Source organism: Papaver somniferum, chromosome 7 (genome assembly GCF_003573695.1).
Source record: "Papaver somniferum cultivar HN1 chromosome 7, ASM357369v1, whole genome shotgun sequence".
Taxonomy (NCBI): Eukaryota; Viridiplantae; Streptophyta; class Magnoliopsida; order Ranunculales; family Papaveraceae; genus Papaver; species Papaver somniferum.
In genome coordinates this window covers 269,840,685-269,866,764 of record NC_039364.1, presented here as the reverse complement: position 1 = coordinate 269,866,764, position 26,080 = coordinate 269,840,685, and the positions used below count along the sequence as shown (strand labels likewise).

General features: G+C 40.6%; 1 protein-coding gene across 1 annotated transcript; it reads right to left on the bottom strand.

The window, feature by feature from the left end:
* Nucleotides 1-18,255: 18,255 nt before the first annotated feature.
* Nucleotides 18,256-19,260, bottom strand: LOC113296601 (putative RING-H2 finger protein ATL21A). Its single transcript, XM_026544902.1, has 2 exons — nucleotides 18,588-19,260; nucleotides 18,256-18,488 (listed from the first exon to the last, which is right to left on the bottom strand). The coding sequence occupies exons 1-2, from the start codon at nucleotides 19,258-19,260 to the stop codon at nucleotides 18,256-18,258; spliced, it is 906 nt and encodes a 301-aa protein (XP_026400687.1).
* Nucleotides 19,261-26,080: the final 6,820 nt, after the last annotated feature.

The following is a 26,080-nucleotide window of genomic DNA, read 5'->3' as shown; positions in this document are numbered from 1 at the left end:
CTTCATTTGCAGCAAGGTCATCATTATCCTCATCATCCTCATCACTCTCGGAGTTTTCATGAGAAGGAATATTTGAAGGAGAGGAAGAACGGATTTTTCTCTTCTTTGAAGGAGGAACAATTGGTTTTTCCCCGCGAAGAGCACCTTTGCCTTTATTACCAGTCTTCGCAACATTGGCAGGCTCTTCTATTTCAGCAATAATCTTCACACACAGATAGAAATAAGAAATAGGGGCAACAATATACTGTTTAAAATCATAAGAGAATATTTCTTACCTCATCTGTGTATGAGCGAAGAGCTAACAAGGTACTAGCCTTCCCAGTCCTGTGATAGCTATCTTTCAGTTTCTGGATCTGTAGAATGTCGCAAGAATCAGCGAACAAAAGAATAAAGATAAATAAAGAAATGTAAAGTGGGCGAAACTGGAAGAAACATACCTCTTTCTCCTTCTCGGGCCAAGAGAATACCCAAGGTTGATAAGTAGCGAGATTCTCAGGAAGAACATTTAACCCAACAATGTAAGGTCCTTTCAACATCAAGGGAAAAACACATCATTTATCATCTTTGGATTGGCGAGGAGTTGTGTTCTTACCAGAATGCCAATCAATGTCTTGCATGAGTATTTTACCTTCATCAATATTATCTTTCCTTTTCAAGCGAATACCCCAGCGAGTATTCTCTTTCTTCATGGAAATCAATTCATAATTCTCAAAGAAACTCGCTACTGTGTATTTTTCAGAGATTATCTCTAAATCTACGAATTTAGGATCCCTAAGTTCTTTAGAGTAAAGGTATCCATTACTAGCACCACGGTTAGAGAGCTCCAGCATCAGACGGATGCAATCCCCACTCAATTGGAAGATAGCTCTCGAAAATCCCGAGTGAGCGAGAATTTCATAGAACAGAGGAATATCTGGGTCATAAAGAAGAATGTGGAGACCTGCGAGAATTTGACCCAGAGAAACTATGATTGATTGATCATCACAATGTTGATCAGAGAAAAGTTTGATAGAAAGAATTGATTTGGCACTTTCACCAAGAATGGTAGAAAGTATGAAACCTTTCTCGGCAAGATCTTTTTGGGTTTCCTTAAAAGTTTTCTCATGTTTTTGACCGCTTGGAGGAATATATGAATATAGAGTATGGGAATGGATGAAAAATAAAAAGATTGAAGAAGGAAGAATTACAGTAGCAGAACTTACGGAAGAACAATAGAGTTGCAGAGATGAGAGAGTAAAAAGAGAAGAGAAAGTAAAAAGAAAATAGAAACAAGAGTAAGAAGAATATATACAGAAGATTTTTTTTACTCGAATAAATAGACACCATTAATGCGAAAAGACGTGAGCGGTTGAAAAGCAGCGGTTACAGAAGACGTGTCAAGATATAGATGAAAGAAAGGATACATGTGATAAATACAGAATATGAAGAGATGGACATCTGCGGCATTTCTCACATCATTCTCTACTTCCCAGAGAAGATATGAGAAGAGGAAAGATGTAGGATCAGAATCTCGCAGCAATAATGCCTCAGCGAAATTATCAACGACACAACACAACAGCGTCGCAGAACAATTTCAGAAATGACATAATAAACGACGTCAGCTAAATCATGAGAAAAATGTGATGGTCCTGCCAAAATTAGGGAGTTTGCGAGATTAACATCTGTAAGGTTGCGAGAATGTCGCAAGACATATCCGAAAATAAAGGACAGATTAGCTGTCATCCACTAGTAATTCCCTATAAATAGACGTTAAGTGGTAAAGGAAAGGGAGAGATCTTTTTCTGAGTAAGAAGCAAGTAAATAGGAGAGAGAAAATCTAGAGCAATGGTTTATTCTTGATTCCTTTATCTTTTCTTGTAAGATTGCTCAAAGATTTATCAATAAAATTAAGATTGTTAATCTAAAATGAGTTGAATGTTAATGAAATCTTGTGAGGTAGTGTAGGATTTCCTGCAACTACAAGATCTATCCTACATTTTCTCCACAACAGAAACACGGTCTCAGTTGTAACCTTTTTCTTAATAGGATCATGTTCTTCTTCGCTTGCTCCTCCTCGTTCTTACTAAATATTTTGATCACATACAAACCGATAATATTGGATGTAGGTACACATTTCATCTTCCAACATGTGTCCACAAAGACACACGTGGAGGACATGCGGCTGAGAGCATCAAGATATGATATCACATGTGGACAGCCAAGAGACGCGCCTTGTCAAGATAGCATCGCCACCCACCAGATCCAACGGTAGAGGATCGAGGAGACAGAAACACTAGAACACTGCTAAGCACTGGAGGATAAACCAAGAGTCACTTTATCCTATCCCCAGAAAGATCTAAGATCTATGGCTGAGGATAGTCTAACTGACGCAGAAAAGACAAGGGAAGAGGACAGCTGTCTACCGCGGACAGACATCTCAACTACCCGCATTAAATACCCTTAAACAGCATAGGTGTCAGTCAGCCTGTGGAGGAAGCGCAGATAGCACTTCCTATTCAAACAGAACACGTAGAGAGAACCGAGAACACGAAGAATTCTGCGTCAGCGTCACAAGACACAAGAGGATAAGGTTATAACGGGCTTCAGAAGTGGACCCCATGTAACCACCCTATAAATACCCCTCTCTCCCAAGTGAAGAGGGGGATCCGAGAATATTGCGAGGAGAATAGGAGAGATATAGAGAGAGATAGAGAAAGTCTAAGTGAAACTCCTCCTGCTACGCAGGCCTATGTTGATCTCAAAGTCATTCGACTATTTCTGTAACCATCGTACATATAATGAAAAACCCAAACCCGCAGACAGAGATCTGAGTGCTGAATCATATAAGTTAATCGTTTCATTTATATTCATGCATTTATACTTTGCATATTCGATTCGATATTTATGGTACATCATGTTCCTACGTTTTATACTTCATCCATTATTTATCTTATTATGCGACTTAAGATAAATTATTGTAGTTGATGAGACGAGGAAGAGTTTTAGGACTCTGAGTCAAGGATTCAACATAACCGATTCATCCCCCTCAGGCGCAACCTATTTACTATATTGTCATGAGTCTGCGCGCATTATTTGTGAACACTCCGATGACAATGATCTTTGTGTTCACAATCTGGCGATAGAAACAGGGATCTTCATCCCGGTAAAAGATTTATCTTCTCCTATGACTTGTTTCAGGCTTCGTTCTCTGAAAATAACGATGCATGGAACACTATGGTTTTTTCCGTGCATAATTTCAAAAACCAAAATTATGAACAGATCTACGTTTACCTAAGTAGATCTGATTTTCTATGCATTTTCTAAGTTTTCACATCTATAAAGGTCAAAACTTCGAACAGATCTACGCTTATCCAAGTAGATCTGCGTTTTCATACATTTTCAAGATATCACGTCTTTGATAATCAAAACTATGAACAGATCCACGTTTATCTAAGTAGATCTGATTTTCCATCCATTTTCTAAGTTTTCACGTCTTTGAAAATCAAAATTTCGAACAGATCCGCGGTCATCTAAATAGATGGGCGCCTTATGTATTTTCAATATTTTACACCTTTGAGAACTCAAAACGCTAATAGATATCATGTGGGTCCCATCGTCTTCGTGATTTTTTCTCTCTCTTTCAGGAAAACATTAAAAGATGGAGAAAAACAAAGATGTCGGGAAGGCAAAAGCTTCGTCAAAAGAGACGCCAAGGACAACCCCAGTTGTAACCAGGAGTAAGCAGAGAGGTAAAAAGCTAAAGGCAGCGGATAGGGTACATGATAATGCAGAAATCACGACCCCCATCAATGCCAACATCATAGCAGCACAAATTAAATGCCGCGGCAGCCAAAGCTGGAGCTTCAAGAGCTGGCGGATCCAAAGTTGGAGATCCCAGAGTAACCAATGCTCGACTACAGGAACATCATGAAGTCATAGCAGAGTCAGGAATACAACAACCCATCTATGGGATGCTCTTAACCAACGAACAGAACATACCCTTTCCAGCCAAACAACCGCTTCTAATAGCAGGTCAACCCGCACAACAACCGTCGGGGTCCGAAGGTACACGGTTAGACCCACCAGAACCAGTGATACATATCGTGGATGAGGAACAAACCATAGCCGCTGGTGAACAATTGCGAGCAGGAACACCAAATCAAGGGTCAAATCATTCTGCTCAGATGATAGCCGAGCTGACAGAATTAAGGAAGAACCAGAAGGCATACGCAGATGCTGTGGCGATATTAGCACAAGAGAACCAAACGCTCAAGGAAAGAATCATTCATAGCGCATAGGTAGAAAACCAACGCGATGAAGCTAACTCCAAGGCCCTAGCACCTAATCAAGACAGAAGAATGGTGGTCCCAAACAACCCACTTCCATTGAATCGAAGAGGAGCAAGGAGCATCCAAAGATCAGACCCTGATTACAATCCTGAGAATTCGGACTACTACGACGATACCACCCTCCTACGAGCGAAATCTACCATTCATGAAGAGCACCAGGTCGCAATGGAAAATCTGCATGCTGAGATACTGGCAGAAATCAAGGAGCTAAAGACTAGGAAGGGAGGCGGAAGACTAGAACAAGTGATGAAGGAAGCAAACACTACCCCGCCGACACAACACTTCCCCAGGGCTTCCATACAACAGAAGTGTTCGGTTCCCGCCTTCGATTGCTATGACGGGTCAACTGATCCTGCGGCTCATCTTCGATATTATAATCGAATGATGGCCCGGTGGGATAACGAAGACTCCATACTATGCAGATACTTCCCATCAAGTTTAAAAGGGTCCCGTTTTCATGGTTTGAAAACTTGCTATCAAACTCCATCGACTCCTACGACCAACTCACAGAAAAATTTCTAACAACATACATGTACAACAAGGTTGTCAATACCGGCATGGACAAGCTATTCTCGCTAGAGATGAAATACAAAGAGACCATCAGAGAATATACTGATAGATGGCATAAGATTTTCCAAGCTATTGGCAACGTAGATCCCGTGGTTAGTATCAACTGCTACAAATAGAGGATGGACAGGATAAGTCCTTTGTTTGTCGAGATCCACGGAACCATCCCAACCACCGAAGGAGATCTCCGGATAATCATAGAAAAGCATGCAAGGTTAGAAGAAATTCAGCGTGAAAATCCCAGAGCTCATACTCAACGTCCCACACGCAAAAATTTCGTGGATCAAGCCAGCGGGTCCAAAAGAGGAATCACAGAAGAGCGTCCCAACGAGGAAAGGAAAGAACGAAGGTATGATAGACGAAAAGATGATCAAAAATTTGAAGATCAAGTCTATACCAAACTGAATACTAGTTATTCGCGCATCCTGAGAGAGATCAAGGGGAGAGAGAACCTCTATTGGCCATGGTCCAAGGGAAAGCAGCCTCCTAGATCAGAAAAATCCAAGCCACTGTTTCAACGGTCATCAAACAGAAAAATGCAAAAATCTCAAGATAATGAATCAAAAACTAATTGACGCAGGAGACCTGAACCAATGTATACAGAAGACTGATAAAGAAAATAGAACCAAGAGAGGCAAGCAGGTTCAATTATTGGAAGGCAACCGCACCCTCAACACGATTTCATGTTCAGAGGTTCAAGGACCATCCATAACCGCCCAGATTGGGAAGAGATTGAGAAAAAAATTCGAAGATTATTGCGAGCTTTATAAGATCGATGGGAAAGAGGTAAAAGAGCATGAACAATGGATGGACGCGCCCATGACCTTCGATGCAGACGATGTGGAAGAATACATGGAAGACCATAATGATCCTCTAGTCCTCACACTCCCAATAGCAGGGTGCAATGTCAAGAAAATTCTCATCGACGGAGGAAGCTCGGTTAACGTCCTGTTCTATGACACGTTCAAGCGTATGGAACTCAACGACGAGCAACTGCTATCATCTTACTACACCATCTACGGATTCAACGGCGCAGCTACAAAGACCCTAGGGGACATTGTCTTGCAAGTGGACGTGGGGGCCCATGAAAGTGGACGCTCGATTCAGCGTCGTAGACACACCTTCACCCTACAATGCCATCATCGGAAGAAGATGGGTTCACAAGCTCAAGGGAGTAGCTGCAACCTACCATCAATACCTCAGATTCCCAACACCTCTGGGAGTCATGGAAATTAAAGGAGACCAATTAATTGCGCGGGAATGTCAGACCTTATAGAATCAGATCAATAATGAGCAGGAAGAGAAGCACCAGTCCCGAAGATCCAAAAATAAGAAGATAAACATAGATGCGTATCTGGAAGAAATCTCCGAAAAAAGCCTTCTGAACGTAAGCACCACGGGCAGCGCAGAAGCAAGCACCTCCGCGACAAAAGAAGATGGAGAGCCTACCAAATAGAAATTAAAGAATGTTTCTCTCTTGGGGGAACCAAAACCCACGTTTACACCCGTCGAAGCAGCTAAAGAAGTCAATATAGGGACTGAGGAAAACCCGAAGATAATCAAAATAGGCACCTTGATGGATGAAGAAAGAGAAACCGCGCTAAAACTTCTAAAGGAATACGCGGACGTCTTTGCTTGGAAATTGGGGGACATGCCGGGAATTGACCCAAATTTAGTTCATCACGAACTTCGAATAAAACCAGGTACCCCCCCCTTTTAGGCAGAAGGTGCGCAAAGTAGCTCCAGAATACCATCGAGCAGTTGAAGTGGAACTCCGCAAACTACTGGACGCAGGATTCATCAAAGAAGTTAAGTACCCAACATGGATCTCTAACATGGTCATCGTACCGAAGAAAAATGGCGGAGTAAGGATATGCATCGACTTCACCAACCTTAATAAGGCTTGCCCAAAAGATAGCTATCCACTGCCAAGCATTGACCAACTTGTCGAGGCAGTCGAAGGATACGAAGAAATGTCATTCATGGATGGATACTCTGGATACAACCAATTATTCCTAGCAGAAGAAGATCAGCAACATACAACATTATACACCGCACACCTCTATTGCTACGTAAGAATGCCCTTTGGACTTCGAAACGCAGGGGAACCTACCAAAGAATGGTGGATGCAATTTTCAAACCGTGGATTGGAAGTACACTGGAAGTATATGTGGATGATATGCTCGTCAAAAGCAAGCTGCGCAAAGATCATCACCAAGACCTAAAAGATATTTTCCAAGCAATGAGAGAGCACAACATGAAGGTAAACCCAGAGAAGTGCACTTTTGGTGTAACTTCCGGAAAGTTCCTCGGATATTTGGTGACGAAGAGGGGCATTGAGTCGATCCCGCTAAAATTGAAGCCATCGTAAGAATGCCATCCCCAAAGAACTTAAAAGAGGTTCAGAAACTCAATGGTTCACTGGCTGCGCTGGGGAGGTTCATATCCAGGTCCTCGGATAGATGTAAGCACTTTTTTAACATTCTCAAAAAAGGAAGCAAATTCGAATGGACGGCAGAGTGCGAGGAAGCTTTCAAAATATCAAAGAATACCTAGCTGAGATCCCTATACTACAAAAACCAGACCCCGATGAAGTGTTGGCACTATACATAGCAGCAACAGAAGATGCAGTCAGCGCAGTATTGGTTAAAACCAACACGAAGATAGAGCAGCCCATCTATTACATCAGCAAGACTCTGAACGCAGCAGAGAGGAACTACACGAAGATCGAGCAGCTCATCTTGGCGTTAGTATGGGCAACCCTAAAACTCAGAACTTACTTTTTGACTCACTACGTCCGTGTCCCATTCAAAGCTCCGCTAGAAGCAGTCCTTAAAAACGCAGGGAAAGTAGGCAGAATTGCAAAATGAAATACTCACCTAGATCAATTCAATATCATCCATGAGATACAACACTCTCGGAAGTCACAAGTATTAGCAGATTTCCTAGGAGACTTACCGTTGGATAGCTACGAAGAAGTCATCATCGAAGGGTGGACGGCAGCAGGACTACCAGAAATCAACGAAGGTAAAAACCTTATAGACATCTTGGAACCAAAAAATCCTAGGCAATGGGAAGTCTTCGTAGATGGATCGAAAAATAAAGAAGGGGCGGGGGTAGGCATCGTAATCACCACTCCAACAGGATGCTTTCAGGTTAGAATTCAAGGGGCATACCAACAAAATAGTTGAATATGAAGCAGTGGTGCATGCCCTTCAATTGATAATAGAAATGGGTATAACTGACGTGCGTCTGACAAGCGATTCGCAGCTGGTCATCCGACAAATAGGGTTGCAATATAATGTTTATGACAGAACATTGTCAGCATACATGGAATTGGTGCAAACACTGGCATCACAAATTCCAAACATCAAATTCCGACACCTGGCGAGGAAGGAGCTCAGGCACGCGGACGCCCTGGCCTACATATCATCGATGCTCAGAAACGAAGACGTCAAAGCAATCAAAGTAACCATGATTTACGAGCCTTCAATTGATATTCAAGAATTCTGCGCTCCACAGCAAGGGAACAACGCAGAAGATATTGTAGATGATGACGTGGGAGAATTCATCGCGGATGATTTCCAAGAAGACGACATCATGACTAAGGCAGACCAAGATGAAGACTTCAGCAAAGAAGAAGATTGGAGATCTGAGATTCATCTTTTCCTAAAAGAAGGAATACTACCCTCGGACCTAAAGCAAGCCAGAAAAATACAGTCAAAGGCAGGAAGATATGATCTGAAGAAGAATTTTGTACAAAAAATCTTTTCTCGGACCGTTATTACGCTGCCTATCCAGATCCGAAGGCCATTTGATTTTGAAAGACATACACCGCGGCGACAGGCAATCACAGCGGAATGAGATCCCTAGCAGATAAGGCGAAAACTCAAGGATATTACTGGCCAACAATGATACGAGACGCTGCAAGAATGTCACGAAGATGCGAAGAATGCCAGCGTTTCGCCAAAAAAATCCACCACGCACCCGCAACAATGTTGAACCCAGTAGACAGCCCTTGGCCATTCTCAAAATGGGGCATAGACATCGTGGGTCCCCTAATCGAAGGATCAGGGAAGAGAAAATTTTGATAGTGGCCACGGACTATTTCAGCAAATGGGTAGAGGCTAAAGCCCTGGCAAGGATCCGAGACGCAGATGTCTTCACATTCATCTTTCAAAACATCATTTGCAGGTTTGGCATACCAGCTGAGATTGTATCTGACAATGGCAAGCAATTCCAGGGAAAAAACATCGACTTACTCTTCGATACTTTCAAAATTCGAAAGAACAAGTCAACACCAATTTACCCTCAAATATGGTCAGGCAGAAGCCACAAACAAAACCCTCGCACTCATCCTCAAAAAGCAGTTAGACGAATACAAGAAGCGTTGGTGCGAGCAACTACACAACGTTTTGTGGGCTTATAGGACAACTCGAAGATCAGCCACGGGAGAATCCCCATTCTTACTCACCTATGGAGCCGAAGCTATTATCCCAACAGAAATAATCATGCCAACTACGAAGACTGAAGCATGGGAGAAGAACCTCACAGCGGACATGATGTTGGAAAGTTGGATGATCTAGAAGAGAGGAGGGAGGCAGCACTACAAAAAATGGAAAACTATCAAAGGAAACTAGCAAGGGAGTAAATAAGAGGGTTAAGCTTAGAAATTTCGTAGAAGGGCAATATGTGCTGAGGACCATTCCCCAATACCAACGAGAAAAGAAGTGGGGAAAATTAGCACCAACATGGGGGGGACCCTTCGTCATACATGATGTTGCAGGAAATGGATCTTATTATCTATGCAACCTAAACGGGGAGATCCTCAGACACCCATGGAATGCAAAATATCTCAAGCCATACTACCCGTAGAAAGCAACGCAGACCTGCATCTGCGTGAAGAGCACCAGAAGAAGAAAACGACGCTTGCGATCGACATGTTTCTATCTCTGAGAGAGGAGTAGCAAACCTCAACCTATCAATCAAGCAAACTTTCGGCAAAAAAATATTCAAAATACATGGAGCAACATAGTAACAAGACGACCGCGTGTAAATACAACACCTCACGAGAACCCTAAACCTGTAAATATAGAGAAATGACCTCCACGACAATACTTCATTCTCCTATTTTTTTGCTATTTACTACCTCATAGGTTTCATCAATGGAATTCTTCCAAGTGTAACTCAACAAACTAAATAGACACTTTCTCACCCGTGGACGTAGACACTCTGCTGTCGAACCACGTAAATACTTGTGTTAATTGTTGTTTTATTTTACTTGGGGAAAGTAGTCACCTACAATCTCTCGGGGCTCCCCTATCAGCGTCTATAAGTGTAGGACCATGGGGAAGGCATCCATCAGAAAGAGATGCCCAACCAATCTTATGGAAGCGGGTTGACGGAGTGAATGTACATTCCAAACAACTCATATCCTAGAACGCTGCCCCGACCCCCACCGTATGAGAATCCTCTGGCCCAGGATTAGCCAGCGGGGTGACAGGTCTCAAGACGTTCACGAAGATACACATATCTTCTGTTTCGCACTCAAACACTTCGCTATCCTTGATTACATTCAATTATATTCCAAATTAACCATAACAATACTTAAAAGGAATTCAGACAACACAGATAAAAATTAAAACGATGGTCAATTCATTAAAAGTTGATTACAGGCTTAACAATGATACGCGGGAACAAGAAAATACAAAAGGAATCTCACGAAGCCTTATAATCAACGAAGATCAACTTTCAACAATAATCTAATTAGATAGTTCAACCCCACCAGCAGGATTAGCAGTCTTCCCCTTTTGCGATGAAGGTACGCTCCCACCTGAGGAAGGCCCTGAAGAACCAGACATAGGAGGCGGGGGTTTCTCACGGAGCGGATAGTCCTTGATAAGGCCATGCTCGGTCTTAACATCGATGCTGTCCAGAATCTTGTTAGTCTCTTCCACTAGTTGACAGCGTGCATTGTATGTAATAACAATATTCATCATCTCAGCCTTCGACAACAACGAGGAAAGGCGACTCACTTCCTTCGAAGCGGCTTGGGAAGCCTCGTCCCTTGCTGTAGCTAAACTCTTGTGATGACTAATCTGGATTTCCTGATGCGCTAATTTAGATTGAGCCTTCGCAAACTTTTCATTTGCAGTGCGAAGCTGTCCCTGGAGCTCTGCAAAAAAAATAAAAATACAGATGGTTAGGTCCAGGAAATTACAGAATAACACTCGATATTATAAGCATATACCTTCGACTCTCGCCGAAACTATTTCATATTCGTTAACAACAGCATCACGGGCTTCATCAAGAAAGTCATACTCATCTGACAACTTCTTATAATCCGCTTGAAGGGTTAAAAGAGCGTACTGACTCGCATCTAATTCTACCTGTTTCATTGAATACAAATGACGAAGATGGTTGACTTCGTTGTTTAATTCCTCCAGACCCTTGTTAAGCCGATACATATTTACTTCAATATTCCTCTCAGACTCAGCTTGGCGTACCACATCGGCCCTAGACGCAGCTAAAGCTTAACTAAGAGCGCCAGCCTCAGCCCCAGCGTCATCTCTCTCCCTAGCAAGACGCTGAATGTAATCTCTAACATCAGAAGACTGAGAAGAACGATCTTGACGCAATTATTCTTCCAAGAGATTGATTATAGCTTTTAAAGATGAGACCTGTTCTCGGGATTCACGAAGATTGTCACGCGTCCACAACAATGCTCCATTAAACAAACAACGATCATTATTATATTGGTTCTACATATCAACCATTTGGACTCATCTTCCCCGCCACTCCTCTGCCAGAGCATTATGTTCATCGGCACGAGCATTCCACTTATCAGCCTCGCTCTTTATCTTCTCTACCAACTCTGCGATGCGAGATTTCTGACGTTGCCGCTCATTCCGAAGCCATACCAACTCGGGAACTCCATCCACTGAAGATAGGGTGGTGGGGGGGGGGGGGGGGGGGGGGGGGGGAGACTCAGACAGAACACTAATTACAGTAAAGGACAACAACAAGGAAGAGAAAACAGATAATCGAACCTATAACATCCAAAGAATTCTTCTTAGCCTCTTCCAACTCACTACGAGCCATAGCAAGTTCCAAGCGAAGCTTCTCCTCCTCCTTGCCTTGTTTCTCCTTAGCCTTGAGGAGACTCTTCAACTCACCTATCTCCCTATCCCTATCAGAGATAACAGTCTCAGCCGCGGTAAGCTCCTCTTCCCGAAGACGAAGCTTAGCTTCCAACTTGAGGGATTTGGCCTTAAAAAACTGGTACAACATGTGGTTGCAATGCTCACTCCTCATCATCTGCGAATCAGAAATTAGAACACCCAGACTCTAAAATTGCTAAATATTGATACAAGGCGAAATGATAAGAGAACTCACTTCTAACATCCGCTGTTGGGGAAATTCATACTGATACCCATCATCCAAGGCCATCATATCAGCAACAGTCGAGGGAGCGTCGATCACTAGAGCAGCCTCCAAGGCCCGAATATTCTTATCCCACGCTTCTGCGACCTGGTCCTCAGGAGACAATTGCATCATCTTATAGGTATAGGCATCCGATTTCTTCTCACCCTCCACCACAAGAGATGGATTGGGCACGAACATCAAATTCTTCTTTTTGAACCAAGCTAAGATGGAATCATCACCCTCAAGGATCAATGACTGAGGAAAATCATCTCCAGAAGACCCAACCGAGGCCCCACCCGTGTCCGTGAACTTAGCGCCCGGAGATTTCGAGGCTACTCCCGCATCCAAATCTAGAAGATCTCTAGCACCGCTCCCCTCTGGAATATCACTAGCATTCACGACTCCATCGCCCTTTCCATCCGCCTTGCTAGAGTTACCAAGCACATCCCAATCATCGTTTGGGGAAAGCAGGTTAAACTCAGAAGCCAGTCCCAGGGCAGCGTTTATATCGAAACTATTTCCCGCAGAGTAAATCCGGCCAAAGGAAAACTCCTGGGACGCAGCGGGAATTTCACCACCAACACCATGATCACCAAGGGCAATGCTATCATCACTAGCATCGCTGCAACCCGCGGGATTAGCTTCGGCACCAGCATCATGGCCACCTGCGGGATTAATTTCACCACCAATACGCTGCCACCAGCGGTAGTATTCCCTTCAACAAATTCTTCATCATCATGACCTGGAAGGGATGTATCAATACGCTCCTCCCTATCAGACATATCTTCATCCCCTCCAAGCTCAGTCATAGGACTGTTAACTTCTTCATGAACCTCCGCCTCCTCGATTGTTGCGGTGATGGACTGCTTGGGATTTATCCTCCTCTTCTTCGTCACCTAAAAAGACAAGGCATATAGAAATAAAAATCACTGGCTTTGAAAAGAATTAAAACTGCCTTAACTAAAGTAGGACAAGGCATATGGAAATCTTACCTTGACAACCGCAATATTCTTCGTCTGAAAATAAACATCGGAACTCTCTTCGTCATCTCCATCAACAACATCGAGGGCATATTGGAAATTCATGCCCTCAAAATTTAAGTGCCAAGGACGAAAATTCCCATAACGAGCAGGAGGAGCCTCACGTATCTGGCTATCTGCGATAGGACGCCATCCTTGCGGACCTGGAACCCACCCCCAAGCCCAGGGACCAACAACCTCAATAACAGTCGCGTGCCACTCATAGTCATGATCACGCTTGATCCGCTCACGAGTAGGAAACACCAATTTGTTAGTAGAATTCTCTGTACCCGGGACGTACTTCACCTTAGCACCACTTACTTCACTCAGAAGACAGATTTCACCACGCGGAGCGGCAATATTACGAAGACTCACACTCCACGGTTTACGATTCCTACTGTTAACATAGTCACCAAAAGACTTGTTAAAATTCCCAGGCGTATACCACTCCCTTTCTTCAGGTTTGGGAACATAAAGGGTCATCATTGTCTCTCCTTTGCTCCGAAGATAACACTCCCTCGGTGCATGAAGATAATTCCCATGAAGTTGGGAAATAGAGCGACAGTGAGTGTTCTTCGAAGACCCCTCTCGACCAGCCAGCACATCATAACAAAAGGAATCCCCAGACTTGTACAAAGGCAACATAAGACCCGCTTCAAAGGCCCCCACCGTGGTCACCAGATGAAATTCATCAAAGTTATACGTTGATATCATCTCATAAGTAATATCATCATCAGCAGCGTAAAAACGAATATCGAATAGCTGAAGACCATGCTTTTCCTTAAAAACCTCCAGATCAATATGTTTGAAAGTCACTTTCTTCTCCCCAACAGCGGCGCTGCGTATTTCCTGAGAAATATCTTCCTCCTCCGCGGGATCAGGCGCAGAATCCTTCGATGGATTTCTATCGGAAGCTTTTCTCTTAGGAAGAACCTTAGATGCCTCAGTCTTCGAAACCACTTTTTTCGAAGACCTCCCCTTGGGTTGAGACACTGGAGGGGGAGGTAAAGGATGTTGCTGAGACGCGGAAGGAGGCGCCACTAACCGAAGAGGCGGGACATCCCGCGTTTTCTTGGGATCATCACGCGGATTAACAAAGGGACGAGAAATAGCATACCGGGAACCAGGAGCCTCTTTTGGCCGGTCCCCTTTCTGCGTATTCCCTCTCTGCGACTCACCCTTCTTAGAAAATGAGTACCTCTGACCAGAAGAAGACGAAACCCTATGAACCCGGGCATCACCTTGGGAAGACTTAGACGAACCTCCACCAGGCGGAGAAACATCATGATATCTACGCGGACTCGGCGGTGGAGTTTGATAAGAAACCTGCGGACGATCAACCATGTCTGCGTAATACACAAACAAGTTTCAGATTTCCGCGAAGACAAAACGAAAATCAAAAAACCCAATTTCATATAGTTCTTCATAATCATGAACCAGATGGAAAATAAGAACAAACCCTAAATAAAAAGGGTAAATAACAAATAGGGGCAAGCATACACGAAGGAAGAAATCATTACTTTTTGTAATAACGAACATGGGCAATCATACACACACATATATATATATATATATATATATATATATATGTGTGTTCTTCATCACAAACACATATAGCAACATCAGAAAACGAATATATTTTTCATCAAAAGATAATCAAACACAGTAAAACCACTTACCTATAAATGAAAAATCAGGAAGAAAGCCTCGACGAATAACAACAGCAGCATAAAGCTTCGAGGAACAACAACAACAACAACAGAAAGCTTTGAGGAACAACAACAGCAGCAGCAGAAAGCTTTGAGGAACAACAAACAGCAGCAGCAGAAAGCTTTGAGGAACAACAGTAGCAGCAGCATCAATTAATAACAAGGATACAAAAGCAGAGAACAAAAAATAAAAGTTCTGAGGAAAGAGAAGGAATGAAATTTATGACTAGAGAATTTTCACATTCTTTCTCATATATATATATGCAAAGAGAAATAAAACCGCCCCACTACCCAAAAAGAAGTTATTGCAAATAGTGGGGAACGTGCCCTAAAATCTAGGAAAATAATAAAGAGAAGATAAAGAGAGTAACACGTTTTTCCCCACTACCCAAGAAGAAGTTATTGCAAATAGTGGGGAACGTGCCCTAAAATCTAGGAAAATAATAAAGAGAAGATGAAGAGAGTAACACGTTTTTCTTCCCACTTCGACTAACCGCCCAGTAGGAGGAAAATGGGCAAATTGTAGGTACACATTTCATTTTCCGCCACGTGTCCACAAAGACACACGTGGAGGACATGCGGCTGAGAGCATCAAGATATGATATCACACATGGACAGCCAAGAGACGCGTCTTGTCAAGATAGCGTCGCCACCCACCAGATCCAACGGTAGAGGATCGAGGAGACAGAAACACTAGAACACTGCGAAGCACTGGAGGATAACCCAAGAGTCACTTTATCCTATCCTCAGAAAGATCTAAGATCTACGGCTGGGGATAGTCTAACTGACGCAGACAAGACAGGGGCAGAGGACAACTGTCTACCGCGGACAGACATCTCAACTACCCGCATTAAATACCCTCAAACAACATACGTGTCAGTCAGCCTGTGGAGGAAGCGCAGATAGCACTGCCTATTCAAACAGAACACGCAGAGAGAACCGAGAACACGAAGACTTCTGCGTCAGCGGCACAAGACACAAGAGGATAAAATTATAACGGGCTTCAGAAGTGGACCCCACGTAACCACCCTATAAATACCATTCTCTCCCAAGTGAAGAGGGGGATCCGAGAATATTGAGAGGAGAATAGGAGAGAGACAGAGAGTGTAAGTGAAACTCCTCCTGCTAAGCAGACCTATGTTGATCTCAAAGTCATTCGACTATTTCTGTAACCATCGTACATATAATGAAAAACCCAAACCCGCAGACAGAGATCTGAGTGCTGAATCATATAAGTTAATCGTTTCATCTATATTCATGCATTTATACTTTGCATATTCGATTCGATATTTATGGTACATCATGTTCGTACGTTTTATACTTCATCCATTATTTATCTTATTATGCGAATTAAGATAAATGATTGTAGTTGATGAGACGAGGAAGAGTTTTAGGACTCTGAGTCAAGGATTCAACATAACCGATTCATTCCCTCAGGCGCAGTCTATTTACTATATTGTCATGAGTCTGCGCGCATTATTTGTGAACACTCCGATGACAATGATCTTTGTGTTCACATTGGATTAGCTAGATCTCACCTGATTTTGGTACTTGCTTAAAAAAAAAAATCTGACAGTAGTGACACAGGTACCCTTCTACCGCTGACCGTAATTGGATAGATGCACTACAAAGTACAAGAAAACAGTAATAACAGGTCCGGTGGGATACTTGCGTCTCAGTGAGCTTACTTCCCAAAGAAGAGGGGTGGCTGATGACCAGTAAGTATTTAATCACATTGGTTGCCAATGTGGGAAATTGTCAGTCGAGAAGTGCATCCATGATACTTCAACAGAATTCATTAATAAAGATTGAGTTAATTAATTTTCTCCTGACGCAACATTAGCAATAGCAACATTTTCCTCTCCTAAATGAGGAGCACCCTAAAAGGCGATGAATCTATAAAATACTCCTATAAATCTTAGTTGAGACCATGTTTTCTCTGACGAAGAAAATATAGGGCAAATTATGATCCCACGTCATCGGAAATATCATTGGGTGGTATATAGGGTTTCAAAGGGGTTTGGAAAACCCCTCTGTTACATGATCCTCACATAATTATTAGTGATTTTCCAAGAAGAAAAAAGAAAGAAAGAAAAGACACCATCTTTTTCTTTCTTTTTCTTTTTTAAGTGGCGATTAGAATTAGAATCGGAATTGTATATGCGATTCATTGACTGATGAGAAATTTTATCAACTTCGTAATGGGAACATCTTAAGCTAAGTCCTAATGTGGACGAGTAAACCCAAATTTTCAGTCGAGTGGGCTGGCGTAGTGGGACGGACCATCGATCAAAATTTGATCAAAGAGTAAAATCCAGACCAAATTTGGTCTGCGATCAAGACCAAATCCAAATATAGTCGGGCGTTGATATAATCTCCGCTACACATCGGGCGTTGATATAATCTCCGCCATTCATCGGGCGTTGATATAATGTCCGCTACACAAGGGGCGTTGATATAATGTACGCCTGAAACAGGGCGTTGGTTAAATGTACGTCCGATGGGGCGTTCATAAACTTAACGCGCGAAATGGGGCGTTCATATACTTAACGCCCCACTCCATTTTCAACTTCACAATTTATGAAATTTTCATGGGGCGGGCTTTATACCTCCGCCCCATTTTTTTTTTTTTTTTTTTTGTTTCTGAAGCGTATACTATACCAACGCCCCACTCGGGCGTTATCTTTACCAACGCCCCACTCGAGCGTTATTTTTACCAACGCCTGATCCCAGGCGTAATGTTTATCAACGCGCGACCAAATATACTCTTTTCCCACTACGCCACATGACGGACTAAACCCAAAATTGATCTTTTTTTCGGTCTTTGGTCTTTGGTTATACTCGCGCCACTGTGGACGCTGTAAGTACACAAACAAATTTAGAGAAGATATTTTACGTTTTCGCGTTCCGTTGGATATTCTACCTTCCCACTAAGATGTTTGACTGAAAGTAAATCCTTGCTCTATAAGTATAAACAACTTTTGGTTTTGATGAAATCAAAAAGACAAAATTTAAGTCCATTAATTAACCCACCAATTCATATATCACCACCAACCTATTTAAAACATAATTACAGACATTTTCTATCTTTAATACAGAGGTACATAAGGGAAGCAAAAGATCACTCAGCAGTATAAATAAAATCACTCAGCTATAATCAAAATAATTAATTAAAATCACCCAGATATCTCTCTCAATATTAGATTTCTAAGTCTCTAACCGAGTATTTTTCTTTTTCCTATCAGCAATAATAGTATTATTAATGTTGGTAATAGTATTATTATTACCATTAATATTATTACTGTTACAATTATTGACTATCTTTATTGTCAGCGCGGTGAGACCAACAAGGCCGGCCAGACCAACAATTATCCCAACTATCATCCTAACTAGTTTTCCTTTAGATTTTTTCCCTTCTCCTCCTTTAATATCATCAGTGCCTGAAACAAACAGATTTCCTAAGTCAATGGATCGGTTAAATACTCAGATGTACTAGAAGTAGAACATGAAGAAAATTGATTAAGAAGCAGTTTAATTACCTTTTGTACTGTCCTCGGATTTTTCAGGTTCGACCCATGTAAGGTAAAGATCATCGATTCTAAAATCATAAGAGGAGATCTTAGTTATAGCTGTGAACGGAATAGGAATCGTAACAGAAGCACATATCTCACAACCTCCGGCAATCAGTACTTTTGCAGTATAGCTATCAACATCGCTGCCCAAAGAAACCGTCACCAGTACAGAGTTGGTTGCGTTACTTAAACAAGGAATTATCGCAATGGTACCAACATCTGGATTACTTCTGGTTACTGATGTGGGACAACTGAAGAAGTGATACTTCTTATAAGCATAAGCCTTGAAAGGTGATAGATCCGTACTTATACTTTTCCGTTGAAGACGCTGAGCAAGGCAATTCTTCTCGTCATAAAGTCGAATCTCTTTCTTAGCATAATCAATTTTCCTAACAAGGAATTCTCCAGATTGTGGTAGTTTCAATACTGTATGGTCATGAATATCGCAAGTGATATCAAAACCCGGGAAACCACATCCTACACCTTGAAGATCTTTATTTCCGAACGGGTAGGTGATTTCTGGTTCATTTCCGGGAACGCTGCACTGGACACTAGCACAACTTTTTTGACTGGTAACCCCTCCTAGGGCAACGGTAAAGAAGATTAGGTTAAAGAGAACGATATTTTTAGAACACAACATTTTTTTCCCTTAATGGTTAAGTTTCACACTGTAGAGAAAGAGAGTGCTGTAGAGAGAGATGGAAATGGAGTTACGAGAAGAAACGAAATGGCGTTATACTATATATATATGCTGTCGTCGAGACTTTGGGTGGCGACGACTGTAAATAATGACGAGGCAAAATGTTGACGCGGACAAGGAAGACGTGTTATTCCCTGCGGGTAACTTCTAGAAACGCTTAACCGGCTCAGGTAATTGGAGCGCCACCAACCATGGATTTAAAACTTTTGCAACTATGTGAGAGGTGCATCTGGTAACAAAAAATCCTCTGATTTGCATTAATTCCATGTTTAAAGTCTTGTACACAATTTGGCTACCGCTAGATGCTTTAAAAATTTGTGTAAATTTTTATGTACATATTGTTTTTTCCTTAAAGACGATCATAAGTTGTTTTTCTTTTTGAAGATACATATGATTATTTTTATTTATTTATCTTTCCGAAGCTAAATAAAATTATTTTTGTTTATGTTTTAATCTTTTAAAGATAAATAAATTATTTTTGAAGATTTTTTTTAATGAAGATTCTTTAGATGAAAATCAAGATTTATAGTTGTAGATACATATTTACAAGAAGTTTATCGGGAGTTTGGTCACTAGTTGGGCACTGACCGCCTTTTGAATGACTAACCATATTTTTGAAGATAAACAAAATAATATTATCTTTTGCGGTGGAAATATAGAGAAGATAAAGAGGCAGAGAAAGTTTCTATTAGATTAGAAATCAAATGTGTTACATCCATATATACATTTATATACAAGTAGGAAAGAGACCCTGGATAATATATTAGGCCGCACATCCATGGGCTACAAGCCCTACAACACTCCCCCTTGTGCGGTCTAGTAGAACTTCATATGCGGGGCTTCACGTTTAGTGCTTTGAATATAGTTCTTCAAATGTCGTCCTCTGCTTGATGACTTGTGCCGAAATCAATTGCCTCATTAAAAATTTGACAAGGGAAACCCCAGTGGGATAAAACCTTGGTAAAACTCTTCAAATGTAGTACTTCACATGTTGTCACGTACTTTACATGTAGTTCATCACATGTAATACGATTTTCAAAGATCGACGAGTCTAAGTTAATCGCCTCCTTAAAACTTCGCCAGGAAAATCCCAGAGGGACAAAACCTGAGCTAAAGAAAAAGAGTACAATATTAAGTAAACTTAGAACATAGATGGACTCGAATATGTTGCCTCATTAAAACCTTGACAAAGAAAACCCATTGGGGAAAAACCTTGACGAAGGGAAAAGAGTACAACGTGACAGATGCAAGTAAATGTGATCAGTTGCAGGTAATCACTTTGTTCGGTTGAAGTTGACTAATTGCTTCACAAATCCTAAGGAGGAAAATCCTCGTGGGAAAAACAATAGCCTTAGTTGGGAAATTACTTCCCAGTGTTTGTTGTTGTCTCATTAAAAAACTTTCCGAGTAACAAAACCTTGTGGGAAAAAGCAACCTCGGTGAAGGAAAATAGTTCAACACACCATTAGTGCTCCCCCTGATGTTAGACAATTTTCATTAATCTAATACAATCAAAAGGAGTTTATCACACTTTACTTTGGTGACTTGAATGTTTATAAGACCCATGTTGTTGATTCTGGAAGTTACGTTGCTTAACAGATTTCATTTCTTTGATTCAGATATTTTCAATAATATCGACGCGATCTTTATGTCTTCAACGTTCAACATACTTGATGCTTTTAGTATTGTCTCGCTAAAAACCTTGTCGAGTAACAAAAACCCTTTGGGAAAAACTATTCTCGATTGAAGGGAAAAAAGTACAACACAACTTCAATTTCAAAGTAAATTATGTCGACATCATATCCTTGGATCCTCCCCCTGATGTCGGCATCTCCCCCTGATTACTTTCAGAGTTGTTCCTGACATTTCCTTTAGTCATGTACTTTTTAAAACTGAATATCGGTAATGACTTAGAAAATAGTCTACCATATCTCCCCCTGATTACTTTTGTTGGAGAAGAGATCATTGTTCATTTATAATCAACAACCTTTGGATTGCACTTTCGTTAGCATTCCGTTTTATGTCTTTGCATGGATAAATACAAATTTATGTCAATGGTTACTTTTAAGCACATGATTACATTCACTATACCATTCCAATGACGCTGCGTTAGCGCTGAGCTATATCTAGCTAGCTAACAAGTTCATTGAGGATGTAACATTTGGTCGAGTATAGCATGCTAAGTACAATAATGCGTCTATTATACTTGGATAAGGAAAGTTCATCTCTCGACCCAACTTCGTCATCTTCCTTTAGACGAATTGGTCATTTATGTACATTTGAAACTCGACTAATCGTGGGAGTGCTAGCAGCATGCACGTCCTTGTTAATTTTCCTGGAAATGGACATATGCAAACTGGTGGAATAATATACCACAAGCTCGGTCATCTAGTTTAGGACATAGATAAGATCGAGATTTCCAGGGATTTTCATCTCAAATCAGATTTTAAATAACTTGTAAGATTTCTTATTCCATTAAGAGTACTTATCATGTCCATACCATCGACATAGATAGCTATAATACTGAATCAGGAACTTATTTAATACGCATGGCACGAAACCTTACTTTTTTATCCCTTCCCAATCAAATAGTCACTTAGACGGGTATACCACATCCGCCCGATTGTTTAAATCAATAAGTGAGTGTTCCAGTGTAACTGCAAACACACTCCGTGGTTTAGAGTCATTCGACTTGGGAAGCAAAAGGCCATCATGCACTTTTGAAAATATCTTTGATCCTAAATCTCCAGAGATATAACCACACCTACTATGTTTCAAGTTCTTTTGAAACTACCAAGCAAACTAATTAACTGAACATTATGATGTTCAAAAGAGTAAGCGATCCATGGGTTTGTGAGAAATCTCGCGCCACAAGGTGATTCTTAATACTTTAAGACTGCTTTCTTCTCATTATGCTTTGTGACAAATTAATCATGTATGTCCAAATAGGCTTTACACTTGGTTGGTTAGCACTACCACACCAAATACCTGTATATTTTTCAAAGAACTAAGTTCTATCTGGATTGCTTAGGCCAAATATGCCATTTATTTGAAATTAATCAAAATAAAGCATGGTTTGATCTCATTGTGCTCTACTTCTGGAGCAACTATTTATGGATTATATCATCATTGTGCACGCATGATCCTTCCATTGACTCATGTGCATTCTCATAATCTGTCGAGATTTCATTGTTCTCTAGAATCATTTAAAACTTCGGAGCATCCTCCAGTTTGATTCATGGACATATTCAGAGACAATCTTATGAGATGATTTCTGATGATATAAATAAGTTGTGCCTTACTCACCTACTTCCTTTCTAGGTGAGGATTGATCGAACCAAATGGTCTCTCCAACTTCCTTTATGGATCCACGGCCTCAACCACACTTCCACTGAGTGTAGTTGCTACACCTTAGTCTATGGTGTATATCCCGTTTTGAGGATTCGTAACTTTGCAGGTAGTTTTGCAGTTAGTATGTGTGATCTCATCACTTTAGCAACATCAGTGTACATTCTGAAAATCGAATATTCTTTATCACTTCACATTTACATTTGTCAGTACAAGAATATATATGAGACACAGTGGGAACACACCACGACAATTCCTGTCGTTCCCTTAGAAAATACTTTTTCTTATCTCCCCCTAACGACGGGAAGAGCGTCTTATTTCATAACCCGCAAATCTAGCGGTAAGAGATCTCCTGCCAAAGGTTTTAAAAATGCGGATAATTGTTGGGAACTCATTTCCAACATGACTACTTAACAATATTGAAGACCCATTATAGTACGATGTGGAGTCGTAATGGCACATATATTGTACAAAAAATGCGTAAGAACACGAATGTCAGGCTTAAATCCAGGTACCAACTGGTACACAAAAAAGGTTGACTAATATTGGGTTTTAAAAACGAATTAAGTAAGATGCGTGTAATATTGCATATCCCCAAAGCAATAAAAGATAGGTTGGTAGGCATAACCTATTCCTTAGACACCATCTGTAACCTTTGATGGTAGCCTCTGCGAGACCATTGGGTATAAGATGCTCTATATTGATCCTATTAAACATGCAATATTCATCAAGTCCTTTTGATGTAAATTCTCTAGCATTAACAAGGGTGGTTAGCCTTTGCACTTTGCATTGTGTACGTAATATGTACTAGGAGTTTTCAAAACGCAAATTTCTTGGGAACTATAACTAGTCCAAAATGTCAAAACATTCACCAGATCCATCAGTCACTTTAATGGTCCGCATTCTGCATGAATATTTTTCTAAATTTCACCTTGTTTTCTTTGTAATATGGAATTTTTACAATTTGCATCTTAGGATGGTCTCAATCCTGTTTTACTGAAGACTTTGTAAAAATGAGTGATATGCTTTCTTACCTAAAAGCATAATGGGAAGGGGGTTGTGCATCTAGTAATTTAGAGAACACTTATTGAGAGATATGCCGTCACTTTGCATTCTGTCAATATTTTTCCCATTTTCGTTCACTCAAATAAAGTGATATTTGTATGAGTTCTTTCAAAACAATCATCATTTCACAACCAAAGTTTCTTTATGGTTATACCCAAAGCCTGTATGAGTCAGTTTCCAACATTTCATAGTTGGAGTCAATATGGTTTCAATAATCCAAATATTATAGTGAATTACATTGCACTAGATTGACTCATTAGTTTCTCTAAAATATATTTCCTTCCAAATATATTAGAGACTATAAAAGATGCAATCAATTACATTCTCATCATTTTGATGTTCCACATGATATCCATTTGCACGGATTACTTGGGAATTTAACAAGGTGTGCTTATCTCTTGGTACATCTAGAGATTTTGCGACGTCGTTGTTCTATCTTGAAAAAAAATGAGCAGTGCTGCGCTCGATAAGATAGTCGATTGGCCAGGGAAAGTTTTTGTTGCCATCAAAGTTGATGTGAAAATTGGTTGCTACTATGATACACACATTACATTGTATATAACAATACCTATGATCAGGTGCATTTCCAACTCTTTCATTTATGATGGGAGCTACAATTACATTTTAGCTGATCCCATACTCGGTTGATACTTGTGTATTTGTATTATTACTACCAAAGACAAAAGTACATCTTTGTATCATGATACTTATGTCCCTTTTCACATGATTTATATGAGTCGGTACGTATAACCCTCATTACTTCGAGGTTCTTTCCATTTTTAATTTTTGCTACTTTCAGCTTAATTTGAGAAATTTCTTTATATCAATAGGCCAAGAGAATCTCACTACACATGTCAACAACTTACTTTAGGTTGAATATATAACTAAAGATAGTTCTCTTGTTGTCATACTTCAACATGTACTGGTTCGTTAATATCATGGATGAAATAAATAAATGGAAATTTTCTGACTCATATAATCTTTTGTGAGTTCTTCCACAAAAAATTGGAATACATATGATTTTATTTGAACGCATCTTTTGAAACGACCGACTCTTTAATAGTCGATCAAGCGGATTACATCCCACTGAACATTCAAATTTGGGCAGAAAATATCAAGTACACAATAATGGTGCTCAAGTACTTTTAAACCCCAAATAAATATATTTGAATCGAGTTGGTACAACCAATTGAATAAAAGATAAACATCATTCAACCATAGCCAATATTATTTCAAATGAACAAAATAACAATAAAACCAAAATTCTTAATGGTCGAGATCAGCAATCATAATTTAAATTGACTGTCTATATAATACGGGCTTATCTTAAGGAAAAAACAGAACTAGACATGTTCTAAAAATAGGTGAATAAGCCTAACAAATATTCAATGTAAAAAACCGCGTTAGTTACATACCTCATATTTTGGTTCCATCTAAACATACACAGAACATGAGCCCATGCAGCCGTGCAGGACCAACCACCAAAACGAAACAAGATACGTTCGGGCCTGGTTGGAACAAATCGGACAGAGCTGGGTCGGAATAGTTCAGAATCAGATAGATTGATCTGGGACGGGATTTGTTATTCCAGATTTCCTTTCTCCTCGAAACGGGATCACCAGCGGGCAGATTCTCTCACGCGGTCAGAATAGTACCTAATCTTGAGATATCTTCCATGATTGACACGATCGAGGAGAAACTCATTACAATCCAGGCTCCAATGATCCAATCTTATTCCACTTGATTGAGAAGAAAATATCCAACTAAAAATTAATTCAACGGCTGAGCTCTTGCTTCCCATGAGCACAGTTGATCACGAAAAAAAATCGCTGCTCGGTTAGAGGATCTTGCTGATAACGTTTTGCGGTGGAAATATAGAGAAGATAAAGAGGCAGAGAAAGTTTTTATTAGATTAGAAATCAAGTGTGTTACATCCATATATACCTTTATATACAAGTAGGAAGAAGACCCTACATAATATATTTGGCCGCACATCCATGGGCTACAAGCCCTACAACATTATCATTATTTTTTTTAAAGATAAATAAATTACTTTCAATTATTATTTTGAATATGTAAGTTAATAATGGAAACAAGAGATGGGCCTATGGATCCCTTCTTAACTTTTCCAGGAAATGTTAGTGAGAAAGAATCAGACTAAAAATGGATGATTTGGCGGAATTAAAAATCCCAAGGGAAACTTGAATCCGAAGAATTTCAGCAACCAAATAAGCCAAAGGAATTGTAAATCCACCGAATCCTATAGTCTATGAATTATACCTTCAACCAAACCTACTATTAGTAAATTCGCGAATTGAACCCTTGTAATTTGAGAATCCATCTATAT